The sequence below is a fragment of the Natator depressus genome, chromosome 1 (assembly GCF_965152275.1).
Source record: "Natator depressus isolate rNatDep1 chromosome 1, rNatDep2.hap1, whole genome shotgun sequence".
Lineage (NCBI taxonomy): Eukaryota > Metazoa > Chordata > Testudines > Cheloniidae > Natator > Natator depressus.
Window position 1 is genome coordinate 275811688 of NC_134234.1, and position 16276 is coordinate 275827963.

Here is a 16276-nt window from a genome sequence, read left to right on the forward strand (position 1 = left end):
AAAAGGCACTTCTCACAAATCAAATAAGAAACAAGCCTTAGCCAAAACTACAGAAATTCATTAGCGCTAGATAGCTAACACAACTGAGACCAACATTTCTTAAATTCCTGTAACTTATAAATATTGTATTTCTTGCAAGAAAACCATTAAAAAGTGATGATTTTTTTTTACTATTAGCTCACATTTGAGTTCTTCATTGTGGATTCCTGGCTTCATTCATTCAATGCTAAATTTTCTACAGCTAATGTAACATAGTTGTTAGAATGTTTAGATAATTTTCTTCTACACTTTCAAATGCCCCCCATTCACTATCTTTGCCTCTTTACCTGGTATTAGGAAGCTCTTGCATTAGTTATATCCACTGGAAAATGTTGCCACTAAGAAAAGTTGTGGTTCAAGAGCTTGTTTGCCATATCAGCCCTAGTAATTAATTATGATTATTTTATAGCACCCAAAAGTGTTCTAAATAATTTAAAAGACAAGGGGTGAAATCCTGGCTCCACAAAAGTCAGTGGGAGTTTTCACCCAAGGTCCTTACCTCAAAGAGCTAATCGCAATCTAATTTTAGATGTGAGAGGGTATGTGGGGATAAGACACAGAAGGGAGTAGATGGAGAGGACAAGGGCAAGGACAAAGGCGACATCAGTGAAGTTCTGTGATTACTTAATTTAGGCATCTGCAGATCTAGATGGTTCAATTAACAAGTTATCGAAAAATGATTAATAATGATACATTCTGTAGTAATCACAGATATAATAAGTCTTAAGGAAGGATTTGAATGAAGAAGAAGTTCCTTGATCTTGAATATCCTTAGGTCTTTAAACACAGTATGCATCAAAACCATATTCCTTAACGTGAGGGAGATCTGTTTGTGCTACAAGTTCATCCACAGTTCAAAGTTCTCCACTGATGCAGATGACATTAACTCTTGCCAGTACAGTGGAAGGAGCAGTGGAAAGCCAATTTATACTCTTCTGGAGAGTGGGATTACTTGTGTTTACCTTATCATTATTTTAAAGCAGAAGTTCATAACTAAGAAAAAAGATAAAAATTAGCTACCGCCAGGAGAAACTTTTAGGTCACCTTTAAAAACTTTTAGGCCACCTAAAAAAAAGCAAACTTTTAGGTCACCTTTAAAGGAGTGCATATTTAGTAGTAATATATCTATAAGAACTCCTCATCTGTAACACAACACCATTTTGCATACATAATTTACATTGCATGGTATGTATTTCTGTAGCTATTTGCCCCTATGCGTTGGGTAATGGCAATAGAAGAGCACAGCATAAATACAATAACTAACTGTGATCAACAATCAAAATAAACAAGTCAACATGTGTAAAGGCAGTCCCCAGTAAAGGCAATATGCAGGGCTTACAAAAGGAAGATATGACAAATCTTTAGAACAAGTAGTGTTCAGAAGAAGAGAGTGAAAAAAAGTTTTAAACTGGGATTTAAAATGACAATAGTCTTTTTTTGAAGGAGGAAGAGACAGATCCCAAGAGGCACGAATATAATATAATATAATATCCAGCACTTATAATGAGTGTTATAACAGAGTTGAGAAGAAGACAGATAAGATGGTATAGTAACAAAGTATTGGGAAGTGCTGAAGTAGCAGGAAACATGATGTGTATAAAATATCACACTAGGTGGTACTAATGTCAAAGAGTGGACAGGGACTGCTACTATCACAACTCCTTGCTTGCTCAGACCACTGAATGGGAGATGAAACAGCATTTTTCAGTGGTTCTTGGCCATCTCCATTCCATCTTCAGATGGAAATATTAGCAGACCCCAAACAATAGTGTTCGTTGGTGTCTCATTTTATCGTTAATTAGATTCCAAATGGTCCAATTAATATGTGAGGATGGGAGATCACCAGCTAATTTAAATATAAACTCATTTTGCAAAACCCCAAAGATTTGAAAAATATTTTAGATGCTTGTAATCATTTAATTCTACAATTTTCACCTACCCCTATTTAGAGGGGCATTTGTGTATATGAAAGCTAGTATTTTAAGTAACTTATCAATATTCACTCTCAAAAATGTATATTCAACAAGGTCTGTAAGAAAAAACTTACATTCCTTTTAGATTACAGATTAATATTTATCCTCAGAACCATTTCCAGAAAATCTTACCAGACATAAACTGTGTAATAGAGGATAATTCCATTTGGCTCCAGTGGTTGTTTCCATGACAACTTCACAGTGACACCCGACAACTGTTTTACTGAGAGGGATTGTGGAGGTGAACTAGGAGCTATAAAGTGAGAGTGCAGAACACAACAACTTGTTAAACAGCTAAGATCTGAGTGGCATGGTTAAGTGAAGTATCTTTAAATAGGATTTTAATTATTTGTGCTAGGAAGTGAATTATGGAAGCACACAGGTACAGTATCCATATCAAATGGTGTTATAGCCAGGCTTCTTTACTTTTTCAGCCAGATGATAAAGGAAGATTTTTCATGGTAGTGTTAAAACATCTGTTTCTGTGATTCAATGGAAAAAAATATTTCATGAGAAAACAGAGCAATGGGTTTGTCATACTGATTCACCTACTGTCCAAGTATATTGTAATTTTCCCCCTTCTAATAAAAGCAAGAGCTTTTTAGGTGTGAATGCATGTAAAATATAACAAAATAGTTCCCCTGAGGAGAAGTGGAGCTGGAAATAATTATATGAAGCACCAAAAGATGGGAAAATTGATGAGCATAGCATTGAGAGATGATAAAAATGTGGGATACCATGCAGAGTTAAATCTTTTCACTCCATCAAACAAGGAACACATTCATACATTTAACATGTCATGAAAGAAAATATACATGTATTCAATGAATGAGACACCTGAAATTCATTCTAAGATGAACACCAGACAGCAGTATAACCACTAAGTACTGAGAGAGCACAGCTGAATAAAAACGTTATAATACATTTTTATTTCATTCTAATTAAAATAGTTAAGGTTCATACAAATGTTGCTGTGATGAAAATGTATCCGTATGTATGCTTAGTAATAATGATATTTTCCACTAAGGTAGGAAGTAAAACTGTTTTTGTTTTTTTTCTACCAGATAAAGGTATTGCACTGTGTTGTGATGTTAACATTACTTTTGTTTTTCAAATTAAACAAAACAGCATCATGTACTAAAAATTCAGGTCATGGCTGTGGTCATGCATGGAAATTGAGAACATAAGCATAGCTATTAGCAAATCTGTGAAGCATTTGGTCTAATGCTCTGAACAGTGTGTACTTTTGAGTAAGATACATGTGGCATATTACAAATATTTTTGTTGCTCTTCCTCTAATTGCACTGTCTTTCTCAACCACAGAGGACAGCAAAAATGTTTTAAACATCTTACTCTCTTAATTTTGCCTCAACAAAGGCTTAATGAAGTCAGTGAATGCCTGTATTTACTGGTAATAAATGGTGACAGCTGTATTTAGTGTTTACTTGCTATATTATCCTTAGTAGCACTACAATAAAAGGTCTATCAAATACTGAATTTCATATGTCTCTGGCATGTCTTGATTCTAAGATATTATTTGTCTTTAACTCGTATATCTCCTTATTCAGCTAACAAACTCTTTAGTAAAATACAGAATGAATGTTTGCTCTAAAGAAAAAACATTTTAAACAAATGGCTTAATTTTATATAATTAAACTGTTTTTGAAGTATTATAGCAATATTTATATTGAGCAATGTAACATGGTATGAACTGTGGATGAGAGCCTCTGGCCACTTTGGGAGTTTTGCAGAGATGCACCCCCACTGTAGGAACCCCCTGAGGAATTGTGTCTAATGGGATGGAAAGGGAGCATACATATTATGATATCATTAAATAAAGCGTGGTATACACTCTGACAATGTATGGCCAGCTCTGCTGGCTAGTATGGAGGGCAGTGCCCTGGTCCTACCTTTCACTCACCCCTCCATGCTCAATTTGGGGTGTCTAGTGCCACCGATTAGGTCCTCTGAGCACTAACACAATACTAACAACAATAAGTATAAATTCATCTATTTAGAAGAGCCAAAGACTCCAAGCACAAGAACTATGATTGTTCTAGGTCCATGTGCTGGGAGGCAAAAGGAACGGGGTCTGTGCTTTCTCCCTTTGTCCACTTTTACACCCACACAGAGACAACCTCCTTCTGACTTACTGCTGCCCTTCTGTAATAGGCTAAAATAGTAACAGTAAATTAAGGGTTCTTAAAAATGGAAAACACTGACAAGATATTAGAACAATAATACCGTTGCTTTCCAAATACAGAACTTTTGTGATTTGACATAACTTATACTGATAGAGGTATTAAAGAATAAAGATCCATTATATCTAAATGGAAAGTGCCTATATAAATCAAACGTACAAAGAACTCTGAAACAAAGTTTAAAACTTGTCCACTAGAAGTGGACAATGATATATTGTAATTTCTTTTCTGACTTACCATCTTCATTAGTCAGTATGTTTAGAGGTGCACTACGAACCCCTTCACCCTTGCTAGTGCTTGCAGACACCTCAACTGTATATTTGGTATATTTCTTTAAACCTAAAGAAAGAAGAATGCAGTAAACTATTTTATAAATTCTGAGGGGGATTTCAGTGAATATTTAAAAAAAATAGTTAAAAAACACTAAAGTTAGGTTTCTGAGTATATAAGCAGGCAAAAGTGCTGAGCATCTCACAATTCCCACTGACCTCAAGGTTGATATTAGATGTGCCAAATATGTCTTAGAACAACGTTTTAAATGATTTTTCTGAGTCTCACAGCATAAAAATGTCTTGTCCAATAACACCTAAAATTGGAGACCAATTTTCTGCTGGACACAGTCCACATGTGTAAACTTTTAAGTGGAAATTACCCTTTTCAGTATTTCAGAAGCTGGGACATCAGCAAAATCAGATTTATAACTGAAATTAACTTTAGCCATAATCTGAAGTATTTCAATATCTTCTAGTTTTACAGGAATGTGAAGGCATCTGTTTTTCTTAATATAGAAATCTGCATGTTCACATAATTAAAAAATCATTTTGTTCCATAAAATGTATTATTGTGTTTAAAACTGAGGTGTTAAAATTAAGACCCTGATCCCACAAACACTTACACATGTGCTTAATTTTATACATTTGAGTAGTCCCACTGAAGTCAGTGAAACTAAGTCTGAGAGTGTTTTCAGGATCAAGGTCTTAGTATTCACAATTAGCACTAAATTTAGTGTCAGTCATGGCTATCTTCTTGAAAAGTGACATTTAATGACATTGGCATATTGAAGTCAAGGTTGTAAACATTAAGTTTCCAACAAACATTAAATATTTCCTTCTGACTGGAATTTGTCAGCATGAACTATACACCATCAACCAACCAAGAGACTATCAAGTTTCAGATTGTTACATACTAACCTGTAATACTTATTGTCAGAAGAGTAGTGTTTATGATTCTTAGCTCAGTTCCATTAATCCCCTGGAGATATACAGTATACTTCTGTATAATCCCATTTGGAACAGATGGTGGAAAAAATGATAACTCTACTTCTGTAGATGAGATGTTCCTGTAGGTTATGTTTTCTGGTGCACTATCAGGAACTGAAAGAGGAAAATTCAGACTTAAAAGAGTCAAGTCAAAGTTTTGTTCATTAGTTAAACAATAAAAAATACAGTATATTGTAAATATTTGATTTTTTTTTACTAAAAATAATAATTTTATAGTTTTACAAGTTGATCTGCAAGGTCAAAAAGACATGAAAAACGTATCTATAATATATAATGCAACTATCTGTATAATGAGGTTTTTTATGTACCGCCTTTAACAAATTGGTGGAATTCTTTTGACAAATGAGCTAAAGACCTTCTAACTCACTTCCCCCAACCCTGTGATGCTGAGCTTCCTCCCTGACACCTTAGTAGCTATCACCATGAATTTCCAACTTGGCTCTCTCTCAAGAAACTCTTCATTGATGTGTTGCCAATATTTTAACAAATGGTTTCCACTAACATTTTTTCCATTTGCCTTGCCTGCTCCACATGCTTGCAAAGAGGTAGGGACTGGGCAATCTTTTAATTTGTTTTCCCATTTTTAAAAAAAACACCTGTTTTCCCAGATCCCAGAACCAGGGAGAGAGGCACCAGCACATGATAACATTGTTTAATCATTTTCTGAAACAAAATAAATATAAGTTTGGTTATCATTGCACAGCTTTCAGTTTGTGCAGTTTGACAAGGTAGAGGGGGGTAAATAGGTTTTACAAGAGTTCTGGGTCGCCTCCCTAGCAAATATTTTGAAAATACCTGCAATTTGATGCAACCATTTGCATTCAAGATACAAAACATTTGCTCTTCATGCATCTGAAGAAGTGGTTTTTTACCCACGAAAGCTTATGCCCAAATAAATCTGTTAGTCTTTAAGGTGCCACCGAACTCCTTGTTGTTTTTGTGGATACAGACTAACACGGCTACCCCCGATACTTGCTCTTCAGATATATTTGTATGAACCCCAGAGATAAGTCACCTCTGGCTGGGAGGATTTAGCAATATTCAGAGAGGGGCTGAATTCCATCAGAGGCTGGGAAATCACTCTAAACAGCTTCCTAGTTTAGTGGTGGAATCTCTCAAACACAATGATGCTTCAATAGGTCCCACTTCCCTCCATACATTCAATCTTAAAATGCCTGCCTTCCCTGTGATACATCCATCTCTGAAGATCTCATAATGAATGTTGTTGCAGCTTCTCTTCTATGTCCCACCTAATTCTGGATTCAAACCTATTGTTTTGCATCCATTGCACCCCCAAGAGAGGAGGAAAGGAGGACCTAAGGGGCCAGAACAGGTTATAAGGAGTGATCTGAACCTGAAATTAATTTGTTTAGTTTAAAGAATGAGAGAAGGTTTCCAACATTTATTTTTTTAACACATACTTATTAATAATACACTTCAAGTACAGGTTTTTCAGGCCTGTTGCTAAGTGTACAATACTCTCTTGAACATATTCCTTATCAGGTAAAATCCGCTGTATGAAGCAACCTGTTCAGCTACAAATGGTGGTAACTAGTAAGGGAGGGAATGACCAGCTAGGTCTTAGGCAGTAATTTATTACAGATTTATGTCATCATTAAGACTTTGGTATCTAGGTCCCTACTGACTTTTAAAAACAAATGACAGATTATATTAGCTAACTTTCAGCTAAGTAAGCACAAAGTAGTTTCACTTTTAGGGCATCATATTGTCATCTTTGCCTAACCAAATGGACACAGGCCAAAATTTTCAAATGTGAATGCATAAAGTTAGACTCCAATCAAATTGGCCTGCTTTTCAGAGTTGCTGGGTACCTGTATTTCCCACTAACTTCATATCTGTTTCTTCTTTCTTTATCTTGATAAAGACGTCACCATGATCTAACTTCCTTCTCTTGCAGTTGCTACCATTCTATTTCCCTTCTCCTATTGATTTCCAAAATCCTAGAGCATGCTGTTCACTCTCATTGCCTTGACTTCCCCTTCTTCAGATGATCCCTTCAAACTTCGCTTTTGTCCTCCCCATTCAATACAATTCCCTTATTAAGGTTCCTAATTTCTTATTTATTGACTCCCCACATCCTCTCCTGTTCCTCTGTATCCCTAAGAGATCTGTTCAGTCTCTTCCTCTATGTCTTCCTTTCACTGTGACCTTATCTATTCCCAGTCATTCACCCTCCACCTATACACCAATTATTCAAAATCACTCCTCTTCTATACTCCTGACTAGAACTAGGCAAAAAAAATCAGGGGCTATTTTGTTTAAAAATGCATTTTTGTGCTCCAAAACTATTCGTGAATTTGACAAACCGCTTCAGCCAAAAAACAAATGGGAAAAAATTGAGAAAGTTAAATTTTTTCGTTTCAACCATTTGGAAATGTTTTGTTTTGACTTTGTTTTGAATTGGCATTTCAAATTCAAATATGGCCAATTTAAAAACAAAACACCAAAATAAGGGTTTAAAACACTTGTAAACAATCAAATCAAAACTGAAAACTAAAAAAAAAATTGTTTTGGGTTGACTAAAATGTTTTGGTTCACTTAAAACTAACTGAAAAACTGAAAAAACTATTTCAAATTGACCAGAAACATTTTGGTCAATTTGAAACCAAAAAATTTTGAGTTTTTCGATCTGACCAAAAAAAAAAAAAAAAAAAAATACAAAAAATGGTTTGAGTTCAAATCAAACCCAATTTTTCTCAGCTCTGCTCCAGACATCCCTCTTGACCTCCATCATTTCCTGCATTTCTAGCTGCCTCCCCAACATCTGCTCTTTGATGTCTAATCTCCTAACCCCTCTTCTGCCTCTCTTCTCCATGTCTATTGGTATTTCCATTATCCTGCCTGTCTCCCAGACTTGATTTTTCTCTTTCCTTCTCCCTTCCCACTTCAATCCCCACCCCACCCCTAATATCTAATCTTTTGCTACATCCTGTTAATTCCTTGTTAGTATCTCCAAAATCCACCCTTCTGTCTCAGTACCCTCTGCTAAAATACCTTTTCCCTGTCCTGAGCAACTTTCATCTTGACTACTGTAACCCTCTCCAGTTTCATTTTACCGCTCCCTTTTCCAAAATATTTCAATAATGTCATTTTACTCTCCTGCTGCTTCAATCACGTCACCAACATCTGTCTTTGAATTTTTTCACTGGTTTCCTTTCTCTTACCATATCAAATTCAAGCTCTTTGCCCTCAGCAACACTCCTGGCCTTTTGAAATTTCTCCTTTTCTATAAAAATGACATTTTTTCCTGCAGGGCAGGAGAATTTGTAAAAGGCAGGGACTGTATAAGGCTCTACAATACATTACTGGGTCCCATTCTACATCTCTGCTCTCATTGCCCTCTTCTCCCCTTCCCACTCCCTACTCAGTCTTTGCACAGGGGAAGGAGGAAAGCATTTGGCATAAAAATGTGTATTACAGTAAAATGAATTGGCATAAAATGTCACCACAGGCTATCAAACGTGGACAAATTATAGTATGTTTAAGTAATATACTCACCAGTTTCAGAAGTTCTGACAGACAGTGGAAATGATTGATTCCCATGGCCAAGCCTAGTGAAAGCCCTTACGGAAATGTTGTAGAGCGTGTATGGTTTCATGCCATTTAAAAAAATACTTGTAGCTGAGGTATTTTTAATAAATAAGTCATTGGCATAATTGTACAGAACTTCATAATGAGTTATGATCCCATTAGGTTGCTCTGGTGGTGACCATCTCAAGTATATTCCTGTTGCAGTTACATCTAATACCTCTACATTCTGGGGCGGAGAGCCTGGTTCTGCAATACAGAATAAAAGGTCTTTGAATTTTTTAACTGATCATATAATAGAGAAATGTTCCCATAAATGTATATGTTCCTAATATCTAGACATTTCTAGAGGCAGCTACAGCAAGATCCAGAGCTAAAGGTGATGATATGGTCTCCCCTCCAAATCATTATCACTAAATCCTATCAGTTTTTCACCCTCGTATATTTCAGAAATCCTTCTTTTCCCACCAGTAAAACTGTTGTGCAAACCTTGATTAGCTTGCACCCAACTTCTGCAGTCTCTTTAGACTCTCTCTCACGTCACCCACCAATCCATCAAAAATGCAGATGCAAAAATCGTCTGTACAGCCTACCTCTCTATGTTCAACTCTTTGTCAAATCCTCTCATTGGCTTCCTCTTGCCTTTCACATCAAAGTCAAACTCCTTATCTTTGCCTTCAGAGACCTGAGCACAGCTCCTGCGTATTTCTCTAGTCTCCTCTTTTTAAACATCCCCACCCTCTGCAGTCATCCCCTTTGACTTCCCCTACTTTGGCTTCTGTGCCTTCTTCCATGCATCCACCTGTGCCTAGAACCTCCTTCATGAGCCAGACCACAATCCCTTCACCTTCCTCTTTTCCTTCAGCTCTCTCCTTAAAACATACTTTGCCACAAAAAGAAAAAGAACATTGTTGTAAATAATGTTTTTAAACCATGACAAATTCCAAGACGTGCATTACTAAATATAGCAACCACATGACCTACATCTCTGTAACTTTTGTTCTCCCTCCGCCAACCAGTCCCCCTGTGTGTGTTGTCATCTCTCTTGCAATGTTGGAACTTGGGCAATGATCCTGCAGCCATATTCATGTGTGCCTGTGTGGAGTCTCACCAACTTTAGTGGGATTTCATATGGGTGTAATGCTCTGCCCCCATGGATCTAATTACAGGGTCAGGGCCATAGATATTAGGTCTAATACTTCTCTCATTTTCATCAGTTTCACAGCAGTTTAATTCCACTGGCTTCAGTGAGCTATACTGTACCACTGGAGAATAGGAAATTACCTTTAATTCCCATTTCCTGATGGTAATCTATCTAGTTTAAGTACATAGTTTATAGGTCCTCATCAATCCACATTTCTCTCAGAATTGAGGATATTTTGCTGTTGCTTTTAATGATCTTTCCATGCCAGAGAAATCAAGAACTGGGAGTTACTGTATACTGGAATATTTATGCTGGCAGATGTGGGATCCAGAGTGGTGACCTACTACAACTGGAACCTCTTGAGTCAGAAATTCATAAAGAAGCGTTGGAAATTTCTGTGAGACCTCCAGGCCAAGAAGGTTCAAGATAAGCTTTGAGATATCTGAACATTTATATGAACTAAACCCCAAAGCCCAACGCTAATTCTTAGAAAAGGAAATAAGGGACAAAATAAATGTATAAATGTGACAATATTCTTTACTGTCACCATTTTTCTGCTGCTCGGGCAATAAAACATAATAGTGTTTATTATATCTTATTAAGTTTTATATATTGCATATATTAGTAGTGACTACATGAGCAGCTCTTCTATGGAAGAGATGTTTATATCTACTGCTGATTTTGTGCCTTAGAGCAGGCTCACTTATGCGCACTTATATACAGTGCCTTGTGACTACATTATTGTCATCAGCTAGAGGTCAAGACACTGCAAGCAAGTGTAGCCAATAAGTTACCCCATAGCTAGACTTGCTTTCTGTGTGACCCTCACACCACAGCACACAAGAGTTACACAGAGATCTTCATGGTCATCAATCACCAGCTGTATTAGGTAAACTAAATGGAAGTTAGTCACAGCATATTTCTTTCCCTTTTCAGGGCTGTGTTTTTGAGTCAGTTCCCATGCCCCCCCTTCAGCAATTATTGTGTCTCCTAGCCAGTGGCTAGATTCTTTCAGAATCATATGGTGGAGTCCCTTCCATCCTATACCAGGATGGCAGGACTCACTGGACTGACAACACTGACTTCATGAATTACATCAGGGATGAATTTGATCAACTGTGTTTGTACACTCAGTACCACCAATCCTACCTCTTCGGGTAAGTCTTCACTACAACTGAAAACCTGCACTGGCCTGTGCCAGCTGACTCGGGCTCATGGGGCTTGGGCTAAGGTCCTGTTTAACTGCAGTGTAGATGTTTGGGCTCAGGCTGGGGCCCAGACTCTAGGACCCTGCGAGGTGGGAGGGTCCCAGAGTTTGTGCTGCAGTCCAAGCCTGAACATCTACTCTGCAATCAGTCTGAACCACAGAAGCCTGAATCAGCTGGCCCAGACCAGCCAAGGGTGTCTAATTGCAGTGTAGACGTACCCTTAGTGGCCAGATTGTGGCTGGCCCTCTCGTAGAGCCAAACCTCTCTATGTTTGTTGTGCTCTCGGTGTAGGGGTCAGTGACAGCTGCTGCTAGTGTCCTCTAGATTCAATCTACCCAGGCATTTACCCAATACTCCTCATTGTGGTATATGAGTGCCTAAAGAAAGCCATCTCACAGAAGTGGAGGAATAAGCAGTTTTCTGGCCTTGATCGTCTTCATATAAACCAGTGGATCTGACTGTCCACTGAGGGCAGAGTGTGTTACATGCTCCCTGCACATCATAGAATCATAGAATATCAGGGTTGGAAGGGACCTCAAGAGGTCATCTAGTCCAACCCCCTGCTCAGGAAGTTCCAAAATACTTTTTACCCCAGGGAGGCTCAGAATGCCTCCCTGTGATCCCTCTGGAGTAGTGCAGCTCTGCACTACCTCAACGCTGGGGCTAAAAGGCACACAGATTCAATACAGCTCTAATCTGATCAGTGTGATTGATGGCTCTGTCTATTAGGCTACATCTAGGGGTGGGATTCCCAGCTCAAGTAGATATACTCTTGCAAGCTAGCAGTAGCATGAGCAGCCGTGGCACAGGCTAGCCTCTACTAATACAAACCCACCCAGACCCCATGAGTATGTACTCCAGGCTGCCCGCCTGAGCTGCCCGTGGGCTGCCCATGCCACCATGACTACACTAATATTTTTAATGTGCTAGCTCAATGAGAGCTAGTCTGAGTATGTTTATTTGGGCTGGGTATCATACCCCAATCTCCAAGTGTGGACATATCCTTGGTGTATATTTAAAAGAGCAGCTCTTTTACTGTTGCTGGTAAAAATCCAAATAAGTTACTTCATTTTATGTTTATCCTTACTGTGAAGCACTCTGAGATATGGTCACACAAAATTACTATTCCAGTTTCCATATGGAATTAAATAGGTAAGACTGATTCTGAGCCATATCTTACTCACTTAAAGTAAAACCCACAGGAGTGAGAGTAAGTGAGAAAGGGCCTAGGAAATGTCACACCTTTCCCAACCCTATGTTTCCAACCACGGTTCCCCTCAGGGGAGATCAGATGGCAGAGGGGTAGGATCCAAATCCTACGCCTCTCAGGGATCTGTGTGGAAAAAAAAGACAAACTATGTGGTGTGCTGGCCCAGCCATGCTACCACTTGGCCTCCCCTTCCCCTCTGGCAGCAGGACACCCTAAGGAACTAGGCTACCCTTGACTCCTGTGTCCATACAATCTACCCATTTCTCAAGGGGGTGCCAACCCAGAGCAGAAGTTAATACTTCTAGGAACAGCAGTAACCCTTCCGCGGGCAGGGTTTTGAGAGAAGCATGCTGTGGAGAGGGGCTGTGCTCAGGTACCACCTAAAGCTACAAAATCTTGATCTGATATATAACAGTGCAAGTAGTTCCTGCAATATTGTATCATATACTAAAATTACTGATCAATTTCAATAGATAATAAAGCCCAGTACACTGCACTCTGCAAAGGGCTATACCATAGTTAAACTCAGAAACTGCTGCTTATGCAGAATGCTGCTGCTCACTTGTTCTGAAACTCCGCTTGTAGACAGCACATTCACCCAGGTTCCATTATCTGAGGTGGTTTCCAAACTGTTTCTGGGTACAATTTACAATGCTGTTTCTAAGATAAAAAGCCTTTAATGGTTTAGGTTCTGGATGCCTCAGAAGCCACCTATCTTCCACATCATGATAACAGGCAGAAGCTGTGGATCTTCCAAGCTAATAACCTCTGGGTTAATTAGAAAGGGGCTGGAGACAGGGCATTTTCAGTCAAGGTTCTGGAGCTGCTTCCCCTGTTGGTGCACCAGAGCCCAAATTTGCTAACCTTCAGGTACTGCTGAAGTTTATTTCTTTCCTCCCAGGCCTGCAAAACTGGCTGAGGGCAGCAACACTGGGTGAGTCGTAGTTTGAGTGGGTTTGGGAAGATTCCAAATTTTGGAAATAGATCTCAATGTGTATGTTTTATTATTTGTTTGTGGACGCATCCAGCTCATGCACATCACTGCAAACAAGATACTTACCATCTTCAGGTGTTCTCACAAAAAAATCGTTCTCTTCAGACAGAGCACTTTCTCCCACTGTAGTGGAAGCTGCTACTCTCATTTTATAATTTGTGTACTTTTTCAGACCTAGGAAGAGCAAGAAAAAGAATCCTAGCCTGTGATTCTTCTTAAACATCCTCTTTTCCTTTTAGTTCACATAGTAAGCATAAAAATGGGCAATGTTCAAATAGTTTTCATAGCTATATAAGAATTTATGTAACTTAAAAAACAACTAATAGCCCATAGAGCCACTATGAGATATTCTAAATCCCACTATCTAAAATAAAATTTAAGTTTGGGGCTTCAACTAATCACTCCCATTGACTTCAACAGAAATGGACTAGCTTAATCTCTGTACATAGCTTTAACAATTTATCCATAAGGAATTCAGTGTGTATGTGAGCATGTATATATATATTTTAGTACTGGTTAGTACAAACAGGTGTCTGAAAACCCACAATGGGATGCCTTTTCTTCAATTAAAATACAAAAAGGTATTTTTTTTAAAAGTAGAAAAAGATGATAAATTTCTAACACATACTGTGTAAAAGGTGAAAGTCGTAAAAAGAACTAGCAGCACAGAAACAAACTAACCCTCTCCCATGTGAAAAGCCAAGGAGGGGAGGTTCTATGAAAAAATCCCCATTATAAATCCTTTGCAGAAATTACTAACGACCATCCGAAGGAGCCAGGATAGTGGGTTTTGCCCTCGACAGAAAAGCCACTTCCCCAAATTGGCAGATTTCTCTGGATCCACAAGAAGTTTGGGCCATTGATGCAGAGGCCCTCTCTGCCCCTGCACCAGCTCTGGCCCCCATCCTCCTCCTCAGTTTATAGGTAGAGCAATTCCATTGGAGCCACATTGCCAGGGAGCTCTCTAGCCATGCCAACCTCTGGACCTAGCATTTATTACCTTTTTCAGGTAACTTCCATGGACCCAGAGGTGGGTACAATAGGTCTTCTCCCCCAGCCTGCCCACTCCTCCCCTCCAGCCTCTCACTGTCCCGTCCCTTCCCTCCCCTTCTGCGAGGGGAGAGTGTTGCAGAAATGCTCAAGCCACCCTTCCACATGAAGACTGGGGAGGAATGATCTGGACTACCTACATTTCTAAATAGTCAATTTGATATATTTTGCATAACACAGTTGCAACTATTTTTATGAATCAGAGAAATGTAAGGCTGGAAGGGACCTCAACAGGTTATCTAGTCACCCCCTCATGCTAAAGCTATCCCATACCTGTTATAAGGAAGCTATTGTTTGCAGTTGTCATGTGAAATGCTCTCTTTGTGTCCAGTTCCATCGCGTAAATTGTATAATGAGTGATTTTTCCATTGGGATTTGCTGGAGGATCCCAATACAGCAAAACAGATGATGAGCTAATATTTTTATAATAAATATTTTGCACTGAGCTTGGAACTTAAGAAACAAAAACAAAAGAGTTAATGTGGGTGAAGGAAAGATTAAATCATAGCAAAAACTGGGGTGGAAGGAGGAATCCCTTACCTGAAATTATTTTAAAGTTATGCAATGTTACCTTGTTCACGTGTCCTAATGGTGAGAACAGATGGAGGCCCTTCTCCAATAATGGTGAAAGCAGATACACTGATTGTATATTCTGTGAAAGGTGTAAGTTCTTTTATTGTATATGACAGCTGTTCAGATGAAATGATGACATACTGGTTATCTGTGGTTAAAAGGAAAAAAGCTTTGTTTTCCATTTGTAACATTAAATTATTTTTCAAAAATCTAAGCTGAAGCGGAAATATTTTTGCACCCACATTTTATTGTAGACATTTTCACCTCACTTTCATGGCAATTAGAATATATAAATAATAAGCTACATCATGGTTTATAACTCAGACATGGAGGGGACACTCTGTACATGGATCTCCCCATGTTTGCACATCCGTTCCCTACTCCCTAGACCCTGTAGAGGTCTCTCCACACAGTCCAAAGTCCAGGCTTTGGGACTGGGTGGACACTCAGTGGGCCAAGCTAAACAGTCAGCAGGATAACTGAGGATAGGGAATGCAGATTGTCTCCTCTATGGTCTGTGGATCTTGGGGTCTGTGGCCCCAAGGAGTTTGAGAAGGGGATGGGGGGAAATGCTGGTATGGAAGCACAAGACCTCTGTGTAGATGGCCCCAGCCTCCCAGGACCCACAGGAATCTACTAAACTAGGGAGTGGGCCTTGCTTTCTTCTCCACAGAGACTGAGAAATTTCCGCTTCCTTCTCCCCAGCTAACTGATGTGATCAATCTCAAGAGCATCTACTCCTGGGTCTCCTCAAAGAGACCCCTTCATGTGGGGGTTTTGGTAGGAATGAATGAGCCGGGCCAATATTATGAAACAAAGCTAAGAGGCCTGGGTTGGATCAGAAGAATATTCAGGATATCAGGGCTAAACTCAGTAGCCAGCTGACTGTGCTAGTCAACATCAGTGCCCCATACGGGTGTCATTACACTACAGCATAAGTTACTTATACTTTAATACTGTATTACACCAGATGCAGACCTGAAGAAGGGCTCTATGTAAGCTTGAAAGCTTGTCTCTCTCACCAACAGATGTTGATCCAATAAAAGATATTACCT

The 16276-nt window shown here is 38.9% G+C and overlaps 1 protein-coding gene across 1 annotated transcript in view; it reads right to left on the bottom strand.

Moving 5' to 3' along the window:
- Nucleotides 1-16276, bottom strand: part of PTPRQ (protein tyrosine phosphatase receptor type Q) — a 207080-nt gene that overhangs the window by 109850 nt on the left and 80954 nt on the right. Inside the window, exons 30-36 of the mRNA XM_074941974.1 lie at nucleotides 15220-15369; nucleotides 14922-15101; nucleotides 13665-13772; nucleotides 9013-9291; nucleotides 5404-5586; nucleotides 4451-4552; nucleotides 2145-2265 (exon numbers count right to left, since the gene is read on the bottom strand). Of these exons, the coding sequence (XP_074798075.1) occupies nucleotides 2145-2265; nucleotides 4451-4552; nucleotides 5404-5586; nucleotides 9013-9291; nucleotides 13665-13772; nucleotides 14922-15101; nucleotides 15220-15369 (1123 nt within the window). The remainder of the gene's footprint in view (nucleotides 1-2144; nucleotides 2266-4450; nucleotides 4553-5403; nucleotides 5587-9012; nucleotides 9292-13664; nucleotides 13773-14921; nucleotides 15102-15219; nucleotides 15370-16276) is intronic.